This window comes from Homarus americanus, unplaced genomic scaffold (assembly GCF_018991925.1).
Source record: "Homarus americanus isolate GMGI-L3 unplaced genomic scaffold, GMGI_Hamer_2.0 scaffold30450, whole genome shotgun sequence".
Lineage (NCBI taxonomy): Eukaryota > Metazoa > Arthropoda > Malacostraca > Decapoda > Nephropidae > Homarus > Homarus americanus.
Genome location: NW_024749195.1, coordinates 85,970 through 112,481, shown reverse-complemented (window position 1 = coordinate 112,481; position 26,512 = coordinate 85,970). Strand labels below are relative to the sequence as shown.

Genomic DNA, 26,512 nt, shown 5'->3' with positions numbered 1-26,512 from the left:
GCTATGAATTTACTATAAGTATACATGTATGGTACTTCTGATCCTTCTATCTTATTTACCATAGCCAGGTACTGTACTGAACTGTTAGCTGTACACTTAGTTTAGTAGACTAATATTATCACACTTTGTTTCATTTAGTACCACATCTCTCTAGACACAAGACACACATGTTATTAAGTGTACAGGATACAGGATGTTTTTTCTCTCTCATCCAGGGTGGGTTACATCCTTAATGTAACCAAGGAGATTGACAATTTCTACCCCGGGACGTACGACTACCTCAACATCCGTGTTTACGATGACGAGAAGACCGAGCTCCTCAAACACTGGGACAGTACCTTCAGATATATTACACAAGTCAAGTGAGTATAAGTGACCATTTGGTATATATCTTATTGTAATTTGTAGCAGTTAAGGTAAAGATAAGTTAACATTTGGTGATGGGGCCCCAGTCCCAATAGACCCCAATATTATCAAGTCATTAGGATTGAGACCCAGTTGTAATGGCTAGGACTGGAGCCAATGGTGTAACCAGGAAATTGAAAAAGGAGGGTGAGAGGAATCTTAATTTTCATCCACACATTTACAGTCTTTAATGATAATGTAATGATTAGCTTTATTTATTTGCCTGTAATTGAATTTGAACTTCATTATCAGTACGTAATTATTTATTTTGTGTAATAAAACTAGAGAGTTTAAACTCCAGTATGTGCTAAGACAATACAGTAATGTGACCAATGATTTGCAACACTAAATTCAATCAACCATTTACAGGAAAAAGAATTCTAAGGTTTTAGTTCACTGCAAGATGGGGATCAGTCGGTCAGCATCAGTTGTGATTGCCTACGCCATGAAGGCTTTTAATATGAATCTTGAAGAAGCTCTCGCCCTTGTTAAGAAGAAGAGGACCTGTATCAAACCAAACCAAGCATTTTGTAACCAACTGAAAACTTATGAGGTTAGTATTATTTAGTCAGGTAGCCAAAGTACATAACTTATAATGGAACACGGAGGTAGATTTAGAGTGATCAGAAAGTCTCTAAAATGTGTATGTGGAATCAAGAGAAACACTGACTTATATTCTCTACCTCACCAGATGTGTTCTATGATGTCTCAATAAATTACAGTCAGTCACTCAACACAAGGGCATTACACAACCATAATTCAATAACTTTATGCATCCATATATTAATCTGTGGTTTATAAACTTTTTGTGGATGTATTTGAGTCAGATAACAGCAGTTTGTTCACCTTTTGTCAATTATTTTATTTTGGTATCTTAGGTTCTTAATCTTTAGTCAACAACCAATTAATTTTATGATAATTAATTAATCTATGATTGTATTGTTTTTTCAGGGGATTCTTGATGCTAGTAGACAGCGACACAACATATTGTGGCGAAGTAAATCTGAAACAAACCTCAAGTCAACTTCAGCACAAGCACGAGCTGACAAAGCCAACAGAAGTTTTCAGAACGACGGTGTGGATCACACTAATAAGGGGAGTCGACGTAAAAGTACAGAAGAATTTATGACCTGTGACTCCACTTCTAACTCTCTCAGTGTTCGTATACCAACACCGAGTAATCTCCAAAATGGTGAACAGAACCGACGGCCAAAATCATGGTCACCGGACGATCACACTGCTGGACTACTGTTTCCACAAAATATGGAGGAGGGTAAGTACTGGGTTCTGTACTTGGTTGTGATATATACTGTACAGGAAAATAAATAGGGAAGGGAAACAGAAATACTGTACTGTAGTATAAAAGTTAACTTGACTGGAGAAAGTTGCATATTTCAGATTTCTGGGAGTGGTTGTGTCTGCAAGTGGGACTACGAGCAAGGTAATGAATAAAAGACTACCAAAAGGAAATGTATGGAGAGAGAACCACATCAAAGTAGGCAAAGATTATAATGCACAGGGTACTCAATAAGCAGAAATAAGAGTACAGTATGTACAGTATTTTATGTGAGAAGCACGGATTGTAGATACAGTGGGAAGGAGCAGGAATGACTGGTTGAGAGCAATAATGGGGGTGAATAGGATGCGGAGAATAATTATCGAGAAAGGAAGTGTGAAAGAGGTGTTGGGTAGCATTATGGATACAGGGGGTATTAGAAAATGTTTGAGAGGGTTGCAAATATATATATTATTTGTTCATATTTCAAAAAAGGATACCGGTATTGAATACAATGATTATACTAATTAACTTAAATGATACTTTTTTCTTACCAAATTTACAAGTTTTTGAGAATCTCTAAATTCTGATATCTGACATTTCAGGTGGTGGTGATTTGGGGGACTCATGGCGCCTTTCTCAGTCACTTAATGTGCAGTCATGGCGGGCTCATGTAACACTGCAACAAAGGGACCTTCGTGACATGAGTGTAGAAGGCTCTCCAGAGGACAAGAAGGAAGACGGGTCATCTTTACCTGTAGTAGAAGCACTCAATCCACTTTACACTGACAGCCCAACTGGCAGTACCTTCAATGAAGTTACTGCACTCCAACTGTCTTCCTCAGTCAAAGATAGGATCAATGAATTTGAAAATGTACAAACTGGTACTAAGAAAACACCAAATGCAAAGAAAGGAGATACAATACAGATACAGAACACAGTCACATCTAGTGATGATTACAGCGATCATTCTAGTACCGCCGAATTAGATAAAGTTATCGAAACTCTACTTACACCAGGTGAAGATTTATTGGGCAGTGAACCAGTCGTGTCACAAACTAAACCACCCGCTCAGAAACTCCAGGCTGTGTTAGTTCCATCACATATATGGCAAGAAGAGAAAGGTCAAGTAGAAGAAAGCATGGATACACTGGAAAGTCCTGTGGGTGTGCCAAAAGAGTCAATCACATGGCCAGCAGGCATTGTTAAGAGGCAAAAGCAAGACTTTGAAGAGAAAGTTAAAATGAATGATGTTAAATCAAGTTCAGATACTAAAGAGGGTGATTCACCTCTCTCTAGACAGAATTCATCTGGTTCCTTGAGTGGTCAGTTGCAAAAAGTGGAAATAGTCAGGTCACCAAGCTATGGACGACAAGATTCAGTAGGGTCAGATATAGTAAAAAAGGATGATCCCTTCTCTGTAAAACTTGACAAAGTGTTTGACAGAGAGGAGAGGAAACAGCAAAGACTAAGTGCCATTATACCCTTTGGGGGAGATATAAAAGACACTCCATCACGCAATAGTTCTTGGGGATCATTTGACAGTGCTGTGGTTCTGGCAGATAGAGATACTCCTTCTAGACAGAGCTCTTGGGGATCATGTGACACAAGGGGAACTATAGGAACTGTACCATCAAGAAACAGCTCCTTTGGGCCATTTGATATAAAGCAACAACCTCTTATAGAAAATTTAGAAACAGTAATACCAAATAGTAACATAGCAGGGACTTATTTTGAGAAAGATCCAGGGCCATTCTCGCCAGGAACCATCAGAAGGAACAAAGGAAGAGGCTCTGAGACAAAAGATGGCTTAATTGAAGATAATAAAATTAACTCAAATGAAATGGAAGATTTAGAAGAAGGAATAGTGGAAGATTCCTCTCAAATCAGACCTGTTGCAAGTGTTAAGGCATATGGCCCTGCTCCCTATAAGAGTCCTGTTGAAAGGGTTGCTCCAACAGAATTAACTGATGAAGGAATGGTGGAAATCTCTGAATATTTCTTGGAATACCACCAGAGCACACCTACATTAAATATTTACATTCCAGATAGTACAAATCCCTTGAACCTAACCAGATCACAGCCTAATATTTCCTGCACAACTATATCTTTGTCACAGGGATCAACTCCAGTATCGCCCGATATAGAGTCGCCCGGGAATAACGTGTTCAATAATAATACAAATTGTTCGGTAACTGAAGAAGTTCCTACACCAGGAACTGTGAAACAACATAAGGAACTTCTGGAAAGTAGGAATCAAGAAATACTTTCAGTAGAGATGAGAAGGACCCAGGAGAAACTTACCCCACCAACCTACACTCGCTCTCAAAGTTACTGTGACCTTAAAACAGAAAAAACCGAAATTAATCTTTCAAATCACCTCGGCCGTAGTTTTTCCGAGAAGAGAGCCAAATTTGAAGGACATGTTGAAGGCGAAGCTGAAGGGGGCAAGGTTAAAAAAATTACTCGAGCCTTAGAACAGGAGAGAGACGTCGATAAAATGAAGCGTTTGAGAATGAAGGGCATGAGAAAGAGATCTCACAGTTTAGAGCGCCTTAGTACATCACCTACTTCACCTGGGTGCTCCCCAGAGCAATTGTTGGAACAACTATTGGTTCAGACACAAGCAGAGGTAAGGGATCTTGAGGAAGAGACTCCTTCTGAAGAAATTTGTGTTAAAAGTCTTGTAGTAAAATTTGAAGATACTCAAGAGCAGAGGCTGCCTAAAGTTCAAACAAGGAGTGTAAGAGCAAAATCTGACAGTTCCACACCAGATAAGTTCCTACCGCCTGTACCTCAACGCAAATCGAGTCTAGACTATAATTTTAAGCCAACACTCCGAGCACAGTCCCAACCTCCACAGACTCCAGTAAGACAAATGACCCCGGGAGGTAGTTTGTCTCCTCCTGGAAAGGCACCTTCTCATAAGCCTCCATCAGGAGGACGTGGTCAAGCATGTGGAACAGAAGTAAGGCAGAAGAAACAACAGGGAAAAACTCATCCTCTGACCAAACTAACAAGAGCAAATAGGGAGAATTATCATACAATGTAAGATGATATTATTATTATACTACTCTACTACATTGAGGATGCTGTTACATATGCTTCCATCTTTGAAAACCATCTTGTGATATGTAGATTAAGGATAACCTTTGCCACTTCCAGATGAGGTACAGATGTTATAATACAAAACACTGCAGAATATGCTGGTGCACTGGTGAATCTCATTTGAGGAGATAACTTATACTGTTAGTGGCTACCAACTTCCAGATAACTAACTCCTGTGCCTGTTAGTAGAACACTTCTGCTGGTTCATGGGAGATGACTCACGAAGTCATTTTAGCTTTGCGTATTCTGTAAAATCTCCCTTTGAATGAAATGTCACTTTTTACCCATGAACTGCAGAATAGCTATGTGGTTCTTCCTGGTATCTTGTATACACATTGCTAGTCGTGAAAGTAGGACCATAATTCAGGATATCTAAAGCGTGTGCTGTATGGATATGACATAGGCAGAAATTCTGAAGCCTCACCTCATTACATGACAGTGACCACTCATTCATATAGCAGTTGCTTGATAAAAACAGCAGTGAATTATATTGCACTCATGTTTGAAATTTGACCCATCCCTCAAATTTTTAGAAACATGATCGTTCTGTGTTATGTATGCCAGTATATTGAGGCACTATGATAAGACCAGTAAGGCATTTTCATTGCCATTATGTGTTGCTTCAGAATTCAGGAAGTAGTGAATTTCATCCTACGTTTTCTTCCATATTGTGGAAATTCATTTCTAAGGTGCAACATCTTGTTGCACACAATTTCCACTAAGGTGTGCTAGTCCCCACTGCTATAATTATTTTCTAGTCTGTCTGAACACTTGTAATTTCCCTCTAGAAATGTTAAAAATATTAGGAGTCGTCTTTTTCCATGACAACTCAAGTGTGTGGCATCTATTTTCAAAATTTGTCAATCATCATTGTATTTACCTCGTATTGCCTCGTGTGAAAATAAACCTATGCTTGTTGGCCATCGGGTAATAGTATATGGTGTTGTTTGAATAATTTGCTGATTTTTATATGATTTTATATAGACAAGTCCCTTCAGTATCTAGTGTCATAGATATGTGATTGTGATGTCCCAGCTTATTCAAGGTGTGTTGTGAATCTGACAGATTGACATTTTATAGCAAGTGTTATAATTAATTTTCTATTTGTATATTAAAATACTGTAGTGAATTATAAAGCACAGATCGTTCAATCGTGTCACTTTCAACTAATTTGTAGCTGGTGTCAGTAGACATTCCTCCTTTTTGCTCAATTTTGATGACTTGCATTGATTGTGTCATCCCTATGTCTTATTGTTATGTTTGTGAATGTGTACTAGACCAGTTAATATTTTGTTATTACAACAACTGAAGTTTACAATACATTACTGTATTTAAAATTACACACTAGACCAATCACTTATCACATGCCTTTTTTCTCAATATGCCAGTTCTTCATGTTTAATCACAAGGCTTAATGAAATTGAAGAAGTTGTAAATACGTGATGATGGTGTAGTTTGTATTGTAAAGGATGTATGTGACCCTGGCCAACTGGTCCCAGTGTTGCTATTATTACAGCAAACTGTACACTGATATTTTTGTCATCCAGGGTCAGGTTGGACAGGTTCTTGATTGTTCAGGACATCTGACACATGTGAAATATGTGCTTGTAATTTATAATTGTTTGATATATATAATGTAAATGTTATTTCACATTATGCTACATAATGTTAGCCAGAAAAAAGGGTGTCCAATATTACTATGGTTACTGCATTAAGTCTTACATAGCAGCAGTGTCTCAAAGGGCATTCATGATTCTCCCTTGCAAACTGTTTGAAATTTTGGTTAAAATGGTACATCTTGCTTTAACTCTTAGTAACTTTTTTGAAATCTTTACAGTTAGCACAGTTAAATGATTTCAGCACATTTTATTCACCATTTCAAACATTATGATTACTTGGCAGCCCATCTCAAAACTGTCAAGTCTTCATACACGCTCTAGGAATAAGTTTGTTAATATTTGGGAGCCAAGTCAGCTTTTCATATGATACTATACTGGATAGCAGATGAGAACTTTCTTAGACAACTGTTAATATGCCTTCATGTATGTTGATGTATCAGTTGGAGTCGTCAAAAATCAGTGAGATGTTTAAAGTTCAGGTACCTGGTTCTGTTTATGTCCCACGATCATTCTGAATTGATATACTGTATTGAATTTGTGGCAATTTAGTGATCTTGAAATATCTTCAGGTGGCTCCATACATAGATGACCAACACTCTTTCCATTCCAATTTCATGGTGGAATGGTTAACACCTCATTAACCACATCCAATTATTTACATATAATTAAGATGCAGAAGTAGTGAAATTGTGCAGCAACAAGCAGGGTCATTTAACAATCAAAATATATCCTAAATGCAGCATTCCATGCCATTCTACCAAGAAATTTCAACGCAAAGTGTGTTGGTCAGATGTGAAGGACCATTTCTAATGATAGACAAATTCAAAACTTTCAGCTGAAATAATAACTGCTGTACATCCCGGTTTCTGCCAGACATTCAGTACAATACCTTCTTTCTGAATGATCATGAGAACATCATGAAAACCAAGTACAGTACAGTACTACTACATTGAATATAACACTGATTTTTTACAACTGCTCATTCACCAAAGCTAACGTGTTTTCTTCATTGTCCTGGACCGGTCAAGGACGTCCAGGATTTTTGGTCATCCGAGTTTTAACACACAGGTGGACTGCTCACTGGCTAACACTGTGTTTAATACACTGTCCTAGATAATCAATACTCCGGGCCCTCCTGTTCTGAATGAAGGAGATTTTGTGTACCCTCTTCACTGTCATTTATTTGCGCGCAGTCTTTATAGTGACACTGTAAATATTCTCCAGTTGTAACTTCCTCTTTGTCATAATGATATTGGTGATTTACAATGTAATTTATGTATAACAGTGGTGTGCTATATTTTGTATATAATTTGTACAAGAATCTAATTTATGATAATAAAATAAACTTTAAACTGTTTATAATACGTTTCACTTACCTAATAACAACTGTTGGATGTGGCCACTGATGTGAGTGAGCGGAACTTACTATTGCTCTCCTGACTTGAAGAATGTGTATATCATTGTCCGTGTCTGAATAGATAAGATACTGCATTTGTTCTCTTGCCATACATCACTTAGTTGAGGTATGTTGGTAACTTTTCCAGTTAATGTAGTAGTCTAGTAGATTAAAAGTGCAGTACTGTATATATTTCACCTGAAGATCACTCTGTAACACAATGTGGAGTCCAGCCAGAGTGTTTTTCAAGAACAATGTAAACAGAACCAAGACATCAATCAGTTCATCCTGGGTCTTTAAGCCAGGTATATTATGCTCAATAAAGAACTAAGGAAAAATACAAAATACAAAGACAAGCCATTAATTTACTGATATTGTAAACACATATGAAGGTGTTTATTTTTTAATAAAGAATAAGAAAATTATACATATATATAATATATTGCATATAAGTTAAAGAGCTGCATTTACCTTAATGATTAGGAATTGGCTGATCTAGAACTACTTAACAGAAGATTAGCTCAAAGAAATCACGAGAAGAAAATTTTCCAAACCTCTTCTCGCAGGTGCAGGGACTACTGTATATATACTGGCAAAGACAATGCAACCACAGAATATTATCAAGAGAGAGAATAATATTATAATTTAAGCATCATACCTGACATAAACACAAATTACTGTAGTCCTTTTTATATACTGTATACTGTGTTTGAAATGGAACTGGCAAACTGCAATACAAAATGAGACCCATACTACCACTTGTCAACGGTTGTCACTTCAATCTGATATAAATGCTTTGTGACATTAGATGAGCTCTCTAAAAGCCAATACCAGTACATTAAAATTAAAGTCTATTGATTATTGCCTAATAATTATAGTTTACATTTAAATATCACATCTTACAATAAATCCTGTTTAAAGTCACATTGTATCCATCAATAATATAATTCATTACTCACTGACAGTTCCAACATCTACCATTACTGGAATATTAAGAGTCACTGTCCTAGATTCAGAAGCAGTAGCAACGGTGTTTGTGTAGTCGTAGCGCAGCACGAAACCAACCTTAGCCCGGCTGACATTTGCTTTAGGTGTCACCAAAAGATTGATGCCTACCTTGTTAGCTCGGCGCCATGCTACCACACTGTAAAGGAATGCCAAGTCTCAGAAACTAACCCAAATTATACTGTATTGTTATTATGAAGAACTGTAATGTAAGAATATGATATAGGGAAGAGTTTGCCCAAGAGATGGCATTGGGTGTTGGTCATCAGAGCTGCAGAGAACTTGGCTGTCTTGGTATGGAGAGCAGTGTTGTATATGTGGTGGGGCACTGTGATTGGTCCTGGTGGTGAGGGTAGGTGGGTGGGGGACCTGGGTGTGTTTTAGACAACAGTTGAAGAGTAACATCAGTGAGGTGTGGTTGTGTTGAATACCTCTCCTCTTACAGTACCTCCAGAAACCATAAGTATCTCAGATTAATTTGTTCGTTGTTGCTCTAGGTTTGTTAGTGATATCATTTAAGTGGTAGAAGTTTTGCAACATGGTTAGTTTAGTATTTCAGATATTTTTCCTCCGAGTGGCATTTGGTTCGAAGAATTCTGGGATAGAGTGAAAAGCAATATTTATATAATTTTGAGTTGGGAAATTCCAAATCTAATTACAGTATTAAGTATTGATCCTTACAATGACTTACTGTCTTATATCTAAAGGTAACATTGTGTACGAAGTCTTACATGAAGTAAAATCATAAACTGTTAAAAAGGGAATATTTCTTATCTACTCACAGGGGATCGTCCTTGTAACTGGAAATTGAATCCTGGTCATCATATTCAGCAGTGTCATCACGAGCTGCCAGGATAACCTGACCCTGTGGTAATGCCACATCAGCAGAGGGGGTCAAGTCAGTCTTTTCTGGAGGTATGTCTACCACTCGCACCATACTGCTTGTGTTTAGGCTCCCTCCGTCAGTTGGTTCCTCCACTGCATAACATGTAAAGCACTGTCAGGTAATCACAGCTAACCCTTGCAAGTGTGGAAAATGGCCATAAAACGATAATGTCATTGAATTTTCCCGAAAAAATGGTACTGCATAAACTTTTTTGAGAAATTTGTCACAGCAATATCACTTAACCCTCATTTGTCATCCCATTATCCTACCTTTTTGCTGCATTGCTGTGTAAGCCTCTGGCACAAATGGGAGGAAAGCTAGAGTCATGTCATGAGGGGTTGGGTTACAGAGGGAAACCTGAACGCAAGTCTCCACCTCCGACTTCAGTTCCACCTGACGAATCATCCTCACCTCAGGCACGTGGTAGCTGTAGAGAACACATTAATACAGTAAGGTTAGGTTAGATTAGTGTTAGTGGTTAATCTTTAGGTGAGATAAGCTAGGGTGGAGAATCTTCAGGTGATCCAATCTCTTTATTAAATCATACATGACTACCATACTATTTGATCAATGGCACATGACTCATGAATATTTTCCATCAATAACTTCAATTACAAGTTACCTCAATGTGTCTGCCCACTGTGTCATGTTCACAGCTTCACCATCATCTCAATAGGATGTGTTGTAATCTTTTAAATGTTCCAAAGACTGTGAAACTATATAGCAAAACTTTAGTGGGGAAATGAAAATTAGAGGACTCCCTGCCCACTTGGACAAAAATGGTCATATAACACACCTACAACATTTCTTTTAGGGTAACTTAATGGGTATTCATAAACAAACTAAACACGAGATCTTTCACAAACTTACAAAGCTCCGAGCTGGATCTTGAACTTGATAGAGGAAGGGTTATACTCAGGCTTAGATAGGTTGTGCTCACAGTGGCGGCATCGAAGAGATCGTTTCACTAGAATGTGTTTGTGGAGTGGATACAAGTCGCTGGTCTTCTCGGGCTGCCACTCGGGGGAGGCCATCCGCTGTTCCATGTCTGTTACTGAAATGAAAGTTATGAGATAAATAATAATAATTAACTATTGTACCTCAAATTTGCATACATTATAGGTGACAATTTGCTATTATACTGTATACTTTACCATTAATGTGAATATGCACCAGGTAAATTTAACCCATTCATGTCAAATTAAAGTTATAAACACAAATGCCTTTCCCATACCTGAGGACAAAACAACTTCTTCTGTAAATATTTCATCGGGAAGTCCTTCCACCTCGGCAGTAGCCTCTGAGGCTGTCATATCTAAGCTTTGGCTTGAATCACCCTGTGGAACAATGGTTGACATATAAACACACACTGATCATGCAAATTCTTAATAGCCTAGAATCCTGTACACTCACTCAAACAAATATCTTCAAGGTGTGGTCAGATGAATTTCAGAATGAACACCAGGACTCCTGTTGTCTAGGTAAGGTTGTCAAAATCCTTCGTCGTTTTGTCATAATTATCGTCTCATTCAAAATCATTTAGATACTTTTTGGAGGAGGTTTACATCTCTCGTAATTTAAAATCGGGTAAAGATTTTGTAATTCCAGATCCCACCTCTTAAAACCTCCACCTTTATGGGCATTATGAGAAACTAAATATATTATCATTTTTACATATCCTCTACAATCTACAGAATCAAGAACAAATGCTTAAGGAAATCCATACTTATGAAGGCAAACATCAAATAGGATGAAATTATTTCTAAATTTCTATTTCGGTCTAACAATATCATCCAGACAAACTGTATAAGCTGCTGTAGGTGTTAATAGAGTCAAGGACAATAATTCCGTTTCTATTCATCAAAATCAGACCTTTGGGGCATAGGGCGAGAGGGGCGTCAGAGATTTCCGTCCTAAGAGAGATGGGAGGCTGTACTTGTCTGTCAGACTAAGGTAAGCAGACTTGCGGTGAGAGAATCGTTTCCTCTCGCGGTCAAGTTTCTCCTGCTGGGCGACAGATCGATAGTGTTCCAGCAGGGACTGTAGATACTTGTAGTGTTCATTATCTTGCTCTGACCAACCTCCCGTAGCTGAAATAATACTAAATACTGTACATACGTTATCCCCAAAGAAATAATTTATAGCATTTTTTTACCACCAATGCACATAAACTTTGATTACAGTACAGTATTTGCAAAGGTGAAAATCTCTACTGAAAAGCAACTTATCAGACATTATACTGTAATGATATTTTTCATGGTGTGAGTAATGTAGACTCTAACCTACAGCTATTACTGATGTATTAGGATCTGTTGACACTACCAATACATAACAATGAGAACAAGAAGGTGGATAAAGCAGACTACAGCGTCTCTTGGTAAATTATGTACAAGTTACCTTAGAGAATTTCATGTAAATCAAGAGGTCTCCTACAAGTGAGGATAATGTCGTGGTTTTAATATAAGCTTTCACTCGATCTCCACGAAAATGTCTACGTTACCGTGTGAATATTTTTCCGAGACACACTATACCAGCTAGACATAATGGTGTCAACTTACCAACAGTCTGATCTTTAAGACCAACATCTCTGGACGTCCACCTACAGCTGGTACAGGCCAAATAGTACACCTTCCTGGCCACGGTCTTGTTCGAGTCCTCTGGTGATGGAGCCTGAATGCTTGTTGCCCGAGTTGAGAGGGTATGGCAGCAGCTCGGACAATCAAAACAATTGGCACACCTGATTTATTAACAAAGGTTTAAAATAAATGGTTAAGATAATATGACAGTGCATTATGATTAGTCGGTCCACTTTCCTTAACTTGATTCATTTTACTGCAGGTTATATGAGCCAATTATGAGTAAGATATGAATTCATTACTAATAAGGATCAATAAGAGTGCACAGAATCGTAATTAGTGATCATATTAAGTTAAAGTTTAGTTCATTAATTTCCAAGTAGAGTATAAATCTGTGTTAAGTTCAAGTCCCCTAGTTTAATAAAAATACTTCTCAACTAGATAAGACAACTCAAGCAGTACAAAACATCATAATTCTTCTTCACTACTTCACTAACTCTATTTCATCATCTCACACATTTTCAAAGCTTCTTCTGTAATAGTTTTATAATGAATCCAAATCTGAATCAAATTAATGGTTTAAATAATATTTTACTGACAGTCAAGGAAACGATTTTGAGTTCAAGATGCAAGGAATTATATACCAGTTGCTATAACCACTTTGTCTAAACACTTTCTATCATTTTGCATTATACAGGATACTTTAAACACTACCCTTCATTATATTCCTCTATCTCTTAGGTGTCTGTAACTCTTTAGCCATTTCATATAACAGAAGGAGAGAGATTAAGAGAATACTCATAAAAAGTCAAAATTTCACAACTAATATATCCCAATTTTTGTCAATAGTTAAATGAAAAAAAATCTTCATATAACATTAAAGAATTATGATACCAATGTCACAATAATCTTACACACATAGCTCCCCAAAAAATTATTGAATAAGGTTTAATAAAAGACTAAAATCCAACTAAATCAACGAAGGTCATAACTACTTGCCTATTTTTCTTCAGACGTGCCTCAGTTGATGGCATATTCTCCAAGCAGTTTGGGCAAAATAGTGTGTCCACCTGAAACAATATGTAGCATTAAATTTGATGTTACAGTTCAGAGTATGGCATTAGGTGCATGGGTCAGTGATGCCATGAGTGATCTGTACCTTTCTCATTAACTTAATACAGTACAATACAGTATCCAGGGTACAGTATATATTCTGAAAATTGTTAACCATTGGTAATGTAACTACAGTATTATTCCAATACCCATATACATTATACTGTACACAGGGGTTTTTTCACTGACTGTAAAGTTAAATATGGTAAATCTATCAGCTTGATCTTTCTTGAATATTTCAAAATACTGTACCTGTACAGGTATGTTTATTTCTAAATGAAGTCAATGTATTGTCATCGAATGTCTCCCTTGTTTTATCTATAAGAAATATGTAATTACTGTACCAGTGATCACAATCTTCACTACAGGACACCAGTTTTAATATCTTACTTATGCCCCAGTACTTAATATTTAATTTCTACTAAAGTAGTTTTGAATAATATCACTCAATATTTTGCATTACTCTACAGTAATACAATGTACTGTACAAAGTAATGAAAACCATTTAAGTTCTCTATGATCTGTTATCAACTTCATCTTCATACCCTGAGGTTTTTCTACCCCTAAATTATTTTGTAAACAAACCCACTAACAGATGGCAGCACTTATGCATTTACTGTTGCAGGTACAGTAGTGAACCCTCCTGGCACAGCACACAAGAGGGAACAACAGATACAGTCCCACCCATTACTACCCCAGGTGAGCTGAGAGAAACTTGTGGTTTGTTGTGGCATAAGGAGCAAAATGCCTCATGGAACTAAACTAGGTATGTTTTCCTGGATTAACTATCTCTGTTATTGTATTACAGTATATAAATTTCCAAATACATTACTAATAGTACACAAGGAAACTAAACTACTGTACTGTATTACAAAAAAGTGAATTTATGATGTGCTGTATTTGTACCCATGAGCTGTACTCCACTAAATAACTCATTGTGTAGCTTTCTGTCAATTTTTATTCATTAATAAGTTATAGATATTTTACATAAGATTAATTTTTGTGCTATAAAGTATATGAAAAAGATATACAGGTCTATTATATTATGCTTCGTGTAATGTCACTTTTATGACTTATTTATACATCGTTTGTCTGGTCTTCCAAGTTTAGTTTCTCATATGACAGATGCCACAAATGGTTCTTCTCATAGAATACAAGATAACAATTACTTTAGGTTAGGTTAGGTTAGGTTAGGTTAGGTTAAGGTCAGGGTAGGTCAAGTTAGGTAGTGCAGTTTGGTTCATTTTCATCTGTAAAAAAAAATTAATTATGAAACAGTCGAGCCATCTTGGAATTGTCTGACAGTTGTTAACGTTCCTTGATTATAAAATGAACCTGACCTAACCTAACCTAACCTAACCTGACCTAACCAGACTTAACTTAACCTTACCTTACCTACCTAACCTTCGCCCTAAGTTGGTGCTTAGGGCGTATGGTTAGGTTAGGTTCCTGGTGTGAATAACAAGTGTAATTAGATTTAGGGACAAATAACTACAGAGTCACACCCACCCCTCGTCACCATATCTTAAGCTCTGTGTTTAACTTGAATTTTCTTACCTCGTGAGATACACAGTTCCCACATCTCAGCTTCAGGCAATGACGGCAAAAATAAATAGCGGTGATAGGTTTTAGAACACCACATGAACATAAGAGCCGTACTCGGTCGACCTTAAAGAGGTGCGCCATGTTTATTAAGGTCTCTTATGATCAATGTTAAGAAGAATCTAGAAACACAATCACAAAGTTTTTTTTTTTGATTAGGCAACGTAAATAAATTAAAACTACTTAAAACTATCAAAATTATCTAAATATAATTAATTACGGTTTAATAATATATATATAATATGATCGAAGAATTATAATGGATTAAATATAAAAGTCGTGGTAGTTTTTTAACAATGGCTCATCCCTCATTGATGGCTGACTCACCTGTCATTCTATGGTTCTGAGGTCAAGTATATAAAGGTCACTCCACACCTACTAAAACATACTAAAGATAATATTTTTATAGTTTTAAGATTTTTTTCATGTGAGGTAATGTTTTCAAAGGTTTGTTTAGGATAAAATAAAATAATCAACAATTACTATATTTTACAATCATTATAAAGTAAAGAAGTCTCTCATGTAACTGTTCCAATTTTTCTTTTATCTCAGTAAAGAAACTCAACGTTAATAAACAGTGAATTAGATTAAATGTCGGAATTAAATGACTTAGAATGAGATTAAAGTCATATGACAATAATATCAGCCAGATCATATATCAGGTTTATAAACATTTCAAATTCTCGTCAAAAAATAAAAATAAATAAAATAAAACGCTATTAATTTCCTCATTAACATAATAATAAGTATAATTTGATGTTAGTGATATATTATTGATGAAAAAATGAAGAGTATACAATATAATACTATAGTTAATATATTATAGGAAGGGTAATTAACAAGGCCTGAGACACACTTGAAGGGCCAGTTACTGTGTGTGGTGTAGTTCAGTGTAGTTCTTTAATTAACCTGTAAGTCACTCTACTACCCGTTGTTTGTGTATTTATCAATGATTTGGTGATTTATTGTTAGTTATTCATCGTATTGAAGTGATTGTGGGTCTCTGTTAAGGTTAAAGAAGCCACAAGTTGTTAAGTCTTGGAACAATCTATCAGGGTGTGTAGTGACGGTAGTTAGTCTAATTGGGTGGTTTATTGTTTATCTCTTACTCTGAGGTTCTTTTGCTATCATACAATCATTAGGACTGGCTAGAACTTAGGGGAATATTCAGGAACAGTATAATATCACAGATGTTCTTTGGGTGATAGCAAGTAATAAAAACAATATGACAATGCATAAACTAATAGTACCTGACTTAATCAATCAATCAATAATTAAAATAAAAAGTTATCGCTCACTTTAAAATACTTACTTTAATGCTATGAAATTCTTTGGAATAAATGACCAAAATCGAACGACTCCTTCTGGTGGTAGCGGTGTTCTCATAAATTACCGAAAAATATACTGTACTCCTAAATTGCTGACATACTCGGTACATTTAACTGAGCTTTACCAAGGTTATATAGAGACCCAAGTAAAACCTCTATATAATGGATTTTTCTCTCCATATAGTCTGTTAGATGGGGGGTTCACATCTAACAGACCCTCGATATAATGAACTTTTATCTCTATAAAGCTCATTATATGGAGGTTCTATATCTAACGGACCCTTGATATAATGAACTTTTATCTCTATAAAGCTCATTATATGGAGGTTCTATATCTAACGGACCCTTGATATAATGGACTTTTATCTCTATATAGTCTGGTAATAGAGGTGTCACTATATATCATTAGTGTTGAGCCTCAAATACTATGATGTATTAAATGAAGTTCAATTTTCTCAAGAGGTTCTGCTTACTGTGACATTAGATCTTAAATATTTCCAAAAATTTAATCTATTTCCGAATTAAAAAAAAAAAAGAATTCAAGCAGATATGAACAAAATAATCTCAGAAATACAATTGACTTGTGTAAAAGTATAGTGTGCGATTTTTTTTATGCTGTTTGACGTATCATACATTTAAGTGATTAAGTCATAATTACTTTTACCACATCGTCAGAGAACTGTGGAAACATGAAGACCAATACACCACCGTCCTCTCCAGACCCTCACTTGGATGGTGACAGGGAGGAAGTGATCGATATTGGTGACATTGAAGAGGTAAGCATTGGTTGACTGTAGCATTCATGTTTAACTTAAAATACTTACTGTTTCTTTTTTGTATCGTGTTATCCGGAAAAGGGATTATTTTACGACATATCTGGCGCAGGTTTTTGTGTTCCAGTGTTTGGTCATTAAGTGGTAGACCTATGATGGCTCTAGTTTAAGTTCAATTTTTTATTTTGTTTCGAATAAGAAAATTAAAGTGAGTAATCCTTTTCCTTTCTTGTAAATTTTCTTCAGGTGATTGAGCTTGACGATGACACAAACTTGGAGGAGGTCGCCGAGAGGCTGGTGGGTGCTGGCGGTGGAGAGGAGGATGAGAGTATGGAGGACGGGGAGGCAGCAGATGTCACTGATATGGCTGCTGTTGTCTTCTCCAAACACAAAGGTACAAAAAAAAAAGTTATTCGATTTCTTTCTCTTTCTATACACATTTCTTTCTCATTTTACTTAAATAGAAAACAATTACGTACAAAGACTAAGTAAGATATATAAATCAAATTGAAGTACAGTAGATTTAATGCCTTTATATAAACTTACTTGAGGTGTTTTTGCAGGATCTGTATTTAGTTGTTCAGTGTCATCCAGTGGGAACTTAGCTGCCACAGGAGGAGAGGACGACTTGGCTTATGTTTGGGACGCTAATACAGGAAATGTGGTCTTTACCTGCACAGGGCACAAGGTAGTTAACCGTTTGTCTCTGTAGCGTTGTTATGAAATCCTTGAGTACATTACACTGACTTAAAGATTCTTGTATTTTAGAATATATATTTGTAGGAAAAGCATAATTTTGTAATTTTTTTGGAGTTTACGTAACTATTTTATTTCTTGTTATTTGTGTGTGTTAAGGATGTTAGTGTGAGCTTGTTTAGGCAGCCGGAGTTCTTTGGTTTATTGTGTGTTTAGTATAATGTCCTTCTCTGTGTGATGCAGGATAGCGTGACCTGGGTGGACTTCAGCCAAGATGGATCACTACTGGCAACGGGGGACATGAGTGGATTTATTCAAGTCTGGAAAATTTCAACCTCATCCAAAATATGGGAGTTTGAAATAGGAGATCTAAGTGTAAGTTCTGTGTAATGAAGTAAGTTTAGTTTATGTGAAGGTCTTTTTAGTACAGTACAGTAGTTGGGTGTGTTAATATTGTGAATCTTTTATTAATCATCATGGGTATTACCACAAGGAGTTTTATTTACACTCTTGAGTTTTTAGAAACACACTACAGTACAGTTCTTTGCTGTCTTGATTCAGAATTTATGTAATTGGTAAAAGTTTGTGTTTTGATTACTGTAGGGAGATGTATTGGTGGTGATTATCTCAGAAACTAAAGGTCACAAATAAACTCGATTTTGGCTTAATAGCTTAATGTAATGTTTCTACAGATCTGAAGAGTTTTATCACATTCAAACTCCCTTTTATTTTTAATATTGAATTACCCAGTTTGTTCAATACGTCCATTTGCAGTTACGACAATACACCACCTCAGATCCCACCATCCATGAATTGCTTTGTGATAATCCCTCATAAAGTATTTCACAAACCATTTATTTCAGTTTCTTTTCTTTTTATAACAATTAAATTTCCCATTTGCAGTGGCTGACATGGCATCATGCCTCTCATGTGTTGTTAGTGGGGACAGCAGATGGGGAGATGTGGATGTGGTTGATACCCCAAGGCAACGCTCGCACCTTCCCCAGCTACGGTGTTGCTTCCCAGTGTGGGGCGCTGCTGCCTGACGGTATGACGACACTTTCACGTTTACCAGTGATTCCTTACACACTTGGTTTATCTATAGTGAAACCTTATTATAATGGACTTCTATATCCATATAATCTGTTACATGGGGTTTCACATGTGACGGAACCTCGACATAACGGACTTTTCATCTCTATGTAGTTTGTTACATCGAGGTTTCACATTTAACAGGCTCTTGACATAACGAATTTTCCTCCTCATATAGTCCGTTAAATGGAGGTTTCACTGTAAATGCCATTATGCTTTTCACAGGAGTCAATTAGCCTCATCTTCCTAGCTTGAATATGATAAACTTACGATACTTTACCTGTATTATATTATACAGGTATACTTCATAAACTAATATTCACTTATGATTGATGATAAGTATTGAAAGTAATAAATAAATGCTTTCAATAAATACTAATATCAGTTAACCATTCTAAATTAGTCCTTTCTTTTTTTCTTTAAGGTAAACGGTCAGTAGCTGGTTATGAGGACGGCTCTGTGCGTGTCTTTGATCTGAAGACAGGGCAGCTAGTACAGCATTTCAAAGACGGCCAGGCAAACACCGCATCCATCGCCAGTATTGCCGTACACAAAGACAACACTCTGATTTTAGCTGGCTCCTTTAATGGTACGGCCAAGTTATACAATGCTAATAGTGGAAAGGTGGGTTGTATTTTGTATTATTTTATGATGTATTACAAGGGAAAATAATTGGTGTATTTTTCAAGTAGAGTAGACATGATTTTGGTGTGAAGTAGCAAGAAATATAAGAAGAATTACTGGGTTATATTTGAATGCAGAGTGAGAGAGAGAGAGAGAAAATTATGAAAGATGTGACATGATAGAGTGAGGGATAATGAGGTATAGAGGTAAATGTAAATATATGTGGAGTATCTATGGCTATTGATCACAGGCAACTAACTAGGAACTAAGGACTGGGTGTGTTTGATGGCAGATATAGATGAAGTTAGAGTCAATGCAAGGTACATCAGCCAGAGAAAGTGGACAGAAAGCAAAATATTATAGTTAAAAATAGATCTAATTCATTTTATCTGCCTTTATCCCTTCTGACAATGATTTAACTCTTTAACAAATATGGTTTAACCCCTTTGACACGTGATTTAACCCTCACCAATGGTTTAACCCTTTGATGACGATAATTTAAACCCATTGGTACTCGAAGGGTTAAACCAATTCACCACACATGTTTTTATGGTTTATGTGCAGCTTGTTGGTACACTTAACTGTGAGATCACCCCGAACTCTGAGGAGGATAACGAGGCGGATCACACTGTAGAAGCCGTCAGTTTCTGTCCGCTTACACCCAACATCGCTGCCACCGCCACTCTGGCCGGATACGTTACGTTTTGGGACATTTCATCGCAGGTTTGTTACATTTTCTTCTCTATCGTGTGAATATAACTTTTTTATTTGCCTATCATGTGAATATAACTTTTTTATTTGCCTATCATGTGAATATAACTTTTTTATTTGCCTATCATGTGAATATAACTTTTTTATTTGCCTATCATGTGAATATAACTTTTATTTGCCTATCATGTGAATATAACTTTTATTTGCCTATCATGTGAATATGTAACTTTTTCTTAATTTTCTTGCAATTCTTGAATCTGTTGTGCTGTAAGTTGACAAGATTCAAGACTAAGAACACACTCCTTCATTCTTTCACCTTAACTGCTACGATGTTCCTATTCTAGATCCTCGTTGTCATATAGTCCAACCGATGGGAATATCATCCATTTTCTAAGAACCAATTACTCTTCAGGTCAGCCGGCACGTGATAGCTCAGGGCTGTGGATCGTCTCGGCTCGTGTGGCATCCGAGCGAACCGATATTATTCTCCGCTGGGCTCAACGGCGCCATACACTCCTATGATGCACAGTCGGGAGAACCTCTTGCCAAGTATACAGGGCATAAGGATAGTATACTTGCTCTTAGTGTCACCAAGTAAGAGAGTTTTAGTTTTAGATGATGTTTGAAAGTCACGATATGTCATAAAAAGAGAAATATGTGGAAAAAAACGAAATATGAAAAATGGTCAGTGTTCTGTGTCTGATATTTCATGTTGGTTAAAGTCTGTTGATGTTTTTTTATATATTAAGTCAAGCTCTCGTATTTTCAGGGACGGTTCAGCACTCGTTACAGCCTCAGACGACGGAACAGCCAGGGTGTTTAAATTCTTGTGAGTATTTGTAGAATTATATAATAAATATGAGATTTTTATGTATTTATTTTTATTTTAACCCAATACTGTACTGTAGTGGCTGGCGTAAAGTGAGTTATGACTGTTGAAGTTTATAAATTTTATGCCTTTACTGGTTTAGGTGTTGTTCTTGCCTTGTCATTTGTGTAGACCTGGTGAGCCATCGCTGTCATTCTACACACTCCTGGTGCGAGCGAAGGTTTAAATGTGTTGTTACGTTCTTGATGGTATTTGCTGGTGATGGTCACCCTCCCCAACATAAATACTACAGGTTTTATTTATATTTTATTGATAAATAGTCCCTGATTATTGTAATGCCGAGTACAAAACACTTAAGTAATCCTTAATGTTAAAAAGTTTCATTTGACTTCAATATTACACCACAGACAGACATTAAATACAAGACAGTGGCTCCTGTATTACTATTAATTAATTATGTTATTATCATCATTTCATACGTCACTTCTTGTTCAACAGGAAATGTTTCAACCTAAACAAGTGGGAAGGTTAGTTATGTTTCCCTGATATAATAATGAAGGAATAATGGATGACAAAATGTTGCCTACAACTGACTGGTCACAATACTGATGCACTGTACATCACAACTCTACAATAATTATTATAAATATATAAATACAGTATTAATACAACTTGGATAATAACACTGAGTCAGTCATAGTTGAGAAGAGGAACCACTTGAGCAGGTGTTGCTGGATGTCTACACAGTGGACACTGTTGACTTGTCTGAAGACATTCCTGAATACACTGCCAGCAGAACAAGTGACCGCAGGGAGTAACACAAGAATACTTGCGCTCATCAAGACACAGAGAACACTGCTTCTTGCTGTCCACATAGCACTCTGTTGTCACAAAAACAATAGTAAACTTTTCATTATTAAAAGACTGTAATAACATTGTCTTTTACATAAGACAATATTTATATTAAAAAGTTAAACAACTTTACATCCCCAAGATCACACAAAAGGACAGCAACTCCAAATAAACTGTAATGGATGAGAGTCGTTCATATGATCAGGAACAGTTCAGTTTGTTGCTGGTGTTGTAGTCAGATATTTTTCTCTCATCTATAAAGCTAATCGTCTCTCATCCCTCAAACCTTATCAGTGGTACTGAACATGACTGGCTGAATGTCCTAATGAAAACCAACCCACATGAACATGTGTATAGTAATGATTACTGAAAATACTGTAGTGTATTTAGTACAGTATCTAACTTAACTTCATATGAACCTTTATATTCTTAATTCATTATTACAATATTATTTAAATGAATGAACTTAAACCTTTAACTAATATATAACAGATCATAATAATATAAGCGAACTCACTGGCAGATGGCTGTGTGTTCTCTGGTGGAGGTTTAACAAACAGGTGAGTGTAGACGGCATACATGGTGGTCAGGAGGATGTGTGTCAGCAGCACTGTACCTAGGACCTGGAATGACTTGCTGGCAGAGCTGTCACCGAGCCACTCTCGCACCAACACCTTAAGTGAAGTAGGAGTTTTGAGATATTGTATCTTAGTTTGACCAAGAAATTTATCACATAAGATTACCACCCGTAGCTTATTTCACCTGATGCTAAATAACCGAATGTTACTTGGGAAGATTAAGTTAGATTAGGTTCGCATTAAGGTGTTTAATCATCAGGTGAAAGAAGCTGGAGGTGGTAATCTTCATGTGAGTTATATAATATGTAAATACTGTACATACATAAGACAAGACAGTATTGTATATATATAACACAATACAGTACTAATTTTTTTACTACACTCAGGTTAGGGTAATGTTCTTTTACTCTACAATACCAACATGGAAAAGTTTCATTTAATAATATTCAGTGAAAGCTTGCAAAGATCCTGTAGATATGTTTCCCATTAAAACTTTAGGTGCACCAGAAAGACTCCGGCTAGATGGAGGGATATTTTCACCATCTGGTACCTCCCTTACTAAAACCCCTTTATCTTACTTGCGACTTTATAGTTGATATACTTACATATTTGATGCCTGTAACTCTCTTAGATATATGATAGAATGCTCCGGTGAAATAGAACGTCGCCAGATGAATGCGGTGTAGTAGAGTGAGGGAGTACCTCAGGGTTGGCATCTGCTGCAGTATAACATTCTTCAATTCTGGTCGGAGATACGTTGATAATTTTCCCGATCTGGCCGAGTCCTCTAACTTCGACAGTAGCCTTCGTATAACTTCAGGACCAAAGCACTTCAGTACGACCATAATCACCCTCTCCTGGGAATATATATCAATTCATTATGTATGCAGTGAAACCTCTATTTAATGGACTATATAGAGAGAAAATTCCATTATTTCAAGGGTCAGATAAAGTCAAACCTCCATCTAACGAATTATAAAGAGATGAAAGTCCATTATATCAAGGATCCATTAGACATCAAAACCCTCCATCTAATGAACTATATAGAGATGAAAGTTCGTTATATGGAAGTTTCACAGTACATCTCATCTTCACTTACAAGGGTATTAGGTAACCTTCCCCTAGTGCGGTCAACCTGTAGCACCCCTGTGTATTCCTCCCCCAGAGTCTGCCGGAGACATAGTGTAGTTAAACTGTAATAAACAAACTCGCACAGGATCTCTGTATGTTTGTGGATGTCCAGCCATACTCTCGTGCCTGTAACAAAAGGTGAATGTTTAATTAGTTCTATTCTATATGATTTATTTTATACTTCTTATTAGTTATGTCCTATGCAACGTATTAGAATCAAAGGTTTTAAATGATGTCATTCTGGTGTGATTGTTTTATGTGATATTTACCCAAGGACAATTATTTATACAGTAGGTAATGTCTGATATCCTGTTACCCTCTAATTAATTACTAGTACACCCACCAGCAGACCTCTGTACAATCTCTGAGATACAACTCTTCAGGTAGTCAAGGAAACTCTCATCTTTCTGGGAAGCTCTGAGAACCTCGGCTGCTCCTGCCTGTTGGAATGGCATCTGAAATATTACAATGAGAAAAATTTGTGTTTAAATGTATTGGTATGTGACAGCCTATGATGTATGATCCTACATAAACATACCACATATTTATCTGGTAAGTTTGCAATATAATACAGTGCTGTACTAGTAAATGCTAGTTGATGTAGCTACAGTATCTATTTAACATACAAAATTGAATAGAGATTATGCAGTGAAATCTGTAGAAATGGGATATTTTTTTCTAACAACTAATACGTAGTCTGTAATCTTATTTCCTGTTATTTTGGATGGGATCGTCTTCACAAATTTGTTTTAGCATAATGAATGCAGATCTGGTAGGGAACAAGGGGTGAGTGAGTTTGAAAATCACTTACGAAGCTTTCCATGACCAGCCAAACCTTAACTCAAACCAAACCTAACCTAATACTAGTTAAGCTTTGGTTAGGTTTGAGTAATTCTTGTGGTCTGTTTCATAAATAATTATCAAAGCCGCATTTTCCTTTTTTTATTACCAAGAGCCAAAACTGTTATACACAATGCCACTATCAACATTGGCAAACTTGTATCAGTAACTACTCACGCTATTAAAAAAAAAAAGGTACAGTATATTAAATTTGTCAACAACAGATTATTCAGATTCTCGTAAAACCCTAGAGGAGACAAAACGCTTATCGTCTATAGAAAGAAAAATATATATATCATAATGTGATAAGTTTAGGAGAGACCCTTCCATAATCTCTCATATGATTTATGTTAGTACACTTTACTAAGATGCTGTGTCCATAAGCCGCCAACTTTCGATAAATATTGAACCGAAGATAAAATTTGGTAATACAGTTTACTCTAGAACACCGACATTTGACAAGGATGAACGTTAGGAAAAATTTATATGGAATTAAACGTCTTTCCCTACTTTTAGAATATTAAAAAAAAGAATGGAGGATTTGCATCTTTCCGATTTTTGTCCGGCATTGATTCTGATTTATCGAGGTTAATGATGCTGCTCCTAGGTTATTGAATTTTGTCATTGTCTAACCCATCCTAACCTAACCTATACACGACCCTCACGTATACCATTAAGCAACTCACTCATTAAACTATAATCCTCACCTTATCACACTCACACCACTCTTATAACGTATTTAATCATATTACTAAACAAATCTCATGTAATATAACAAGCAATTGCCATTTACTAGTTATCCTGTACAGTCTTTAATGATAACACGGTCGTTTGTTATGGTCGGTTGTTATCCCGTGTTATCTTTTACGTTTTCTATGATCGTGTTGTTGGTCGGTTAGTTTCCATTTATTCGGTACATGGCTAGAGGGATGGATAGGTAGATGGACATAAGGATAGATAAATAGAGGGAGTGATTATGTCATCTATATTTCTATTCATTTTTCCTTGCTGAATAGATCTGTACATCAACTTGCATTTATTAGTATGTTCTTTCTCCATTATCTGAGACGTTGTACAGTACATAGGTTTGCTGATGAGTGTAATTTAATTATGATGTATTATATTTGTTATTAGAGCATTGTATAATTTATTAGAAGGTAACAGGATAGGTATGCCGTTCATACTCACCTGTTTGTTAAACCTCCACGAGAGAACACACAGCCGTCTGCCAGTTAGTTATGTTATTATGACTTGTTATATATTACTTAAAGGTTTATGCTAATTCATTTAAATGATATTGTAATGATAAGGAAATAAGTTTATAAAGCTTTATATGAAGTTAAGTTAGATATTATATAAGGTTCTGGGAGAAAGACAGAACTGAAAGTGTTGGGTAATACTGTACACCTGTAATAATACTGTCAGACCTGCTGTCACTTCTTTAAACATAACTATAATACTGTACTCTGTTTGGTGGAGTTAACAACATCATATGAGCTCCTTCCCTTAACTCTTTATTCTCCCACAGGAAGTAACTGAAGTTCATTATAAAGGGAACTATGTAGACCCATTTTAGTACCTGACCTAGAGGTTAATAGGAAGATAACTATCACTAATGTGGACTTGATGAGCGCAAGTATTCTTGTGTTACTCCCTGCGGTCACTTGTTCTGCTGGCAGTGTATTCAGGAATGTCTTCAGACAAGTCAACAGTGTCCACTGTGTAGACATCCAGCAACACCTGCTCAAGTGGTTCCTCTTCTCAACTATGACTGACTCAGTGTTATTATCTAAGTTGTATTAATACTGTGTTTATATATTTATAATAATTATTGTAGAGTTGTGATGTACAGTGCATCAGTATTGTGACCAGTCAGTTGTAGGCAACATTTTGTCATCCATTATTCCTTCATTATTATATCAGGGAAACATAACTAACCTTCCCACTTGTTTAGGTTGAAACATTTCCTGTTGAACAAGAAGTGACATATGAAATGATGATAATAACATAATTAATTAATAGTAATACAGGAGCCACTGTCTTGTATTTAATGTCTGTCTGTGGTGTAATAT

The 26,512-nt window shown here is 36.2% G+C and overlaps 4 protein-coding genes across 6 annotated transcripts in view; 2 read left to right on the top strand and 2 right to left on the bottom strand.

Moving 5' to 3' along the window:
* Positions 1-7,765, top strand: part of LOC121853300 — a 50,977-nt gene extending 43,212 nt beyond the window's left edge. The window contains exons 4-7 of the mRNA XM_042347324.1: positions 216-362; positions 775-958; positions 1,357-1,678; positions 2,287-7,765. Coding sequence (XP_042203258.1) covers positions 216-362; positions 775-958; positions 1,357-1,678; positions 2,287-4,733 — 3,100 coding nt within the window. The 3' untranslated portion in view covers positions 4,734-7,765. The remainder of the gene's footprint in view (positions 1-215; positions 363-774; positions 959-1,356; positions 1,679-2,286) is intronic.
* A 390-nt stretch (positions 7,766-8,155) lies between these two features.
* Positions 8,156-15,084, bottom strand: LOC121853301 (dynactin subunit 4-like). The gene is made up of 9 exons (XM_042347325.1): positions 14,942-15,084; positions 13,271-13,341; positions 12,254-12,432; positions 11,568-11,785; positions 10,930-11,032; positions 10,566-10,749; positions 9,965-10,122; positions 9,592-9,787; positions 8,156-8,948 (listed from the first exon to the last, which is right to left on the bottom strand). The coding sequence occupies exons 1-9, from the start codon at positions 15,068-15,070 to the stop codon at positions 8,756-8,758; spliced, it is 1,431 nt and encodes a 476-aa protein (XP_042203259.1). The 5' UTR covers positions 15,071-15,084; the 3' UTR covers positions 8,156-8,755.
* LOC121853302 (angio-associated migratory cell protein-like) lies at positions 14,114-21,080 on the top strand. 2 transcript variants are annotated; one of them, XM_042347326.1, is made up of 10 exons: positions 14,114-14,150; positions 16,990-17,090; positions 17,334-17,481; positions 17,651-17,775; positions 18,027-18,158; positions 18,687-18,831; positions 19,300-19,499; positions 20,064-20,222; positions 20,623-20,804; positions 20,980-21,080. In XM_042347326.1, exons 1-10 carry the CDS (start codon positions 14,129-14,131, stop codon positions 21,041-21,043), a joined length of 1,278 nt encoding a protein of 425 aa, XP_042203260.1. In that variant the 5' UTR covers positions 14,114-14,128; the 3' UTR covers positions 21,044-21,080. The 2 variants fall into 2 exon arrangements, with proteins under 2 accessions (XP_042203260.1, XP_042203261.1); XM_042347327.1 differs by lacking the exon at positions 14,114-14,150 and adding an exon at positions 15,833-15,897.
* Positions 21,081-21,338: 258 nt separating this feature from the next.
* On the bottom strand, positions 21,339-25,305 carry LOC121853303 (peroxisome biogenesis factor 10-like). Of its 2 annotated transcripts, none has more exons than XM_042347328.1 (6): positions 25,148-25,305; positions 23,944-24,055; positions 23,569-23,726; positions 23,075-23,326; positions 22,409-22,565; positions 21,339-21,920 (listed from the first exon to the last, which is right to left on the bottom strand). In XM_042347328.1, the coding sequence occupies exons 2-6, from the start codon at positions 24,053-24,055 to the stop codon at positions 21,730-21,732; spliced, it is 870 nt and encodes a 289-aa protein (XP_042203262.1). In that variant the 5' UTR covers positions 25,148-25,305; the 3' UTR covers positions 21,339-21,729. The 2 variants fall into 2 exon arrangements, with proteins under 2 accessions (XP_042203262.1, XP_042203263.1); XM_042347329.1 differs by having other exon boundaries at positions 25,234-25,275.
* Positions 25,306-26,512: the final 1,207 nt, after the last annotated feature.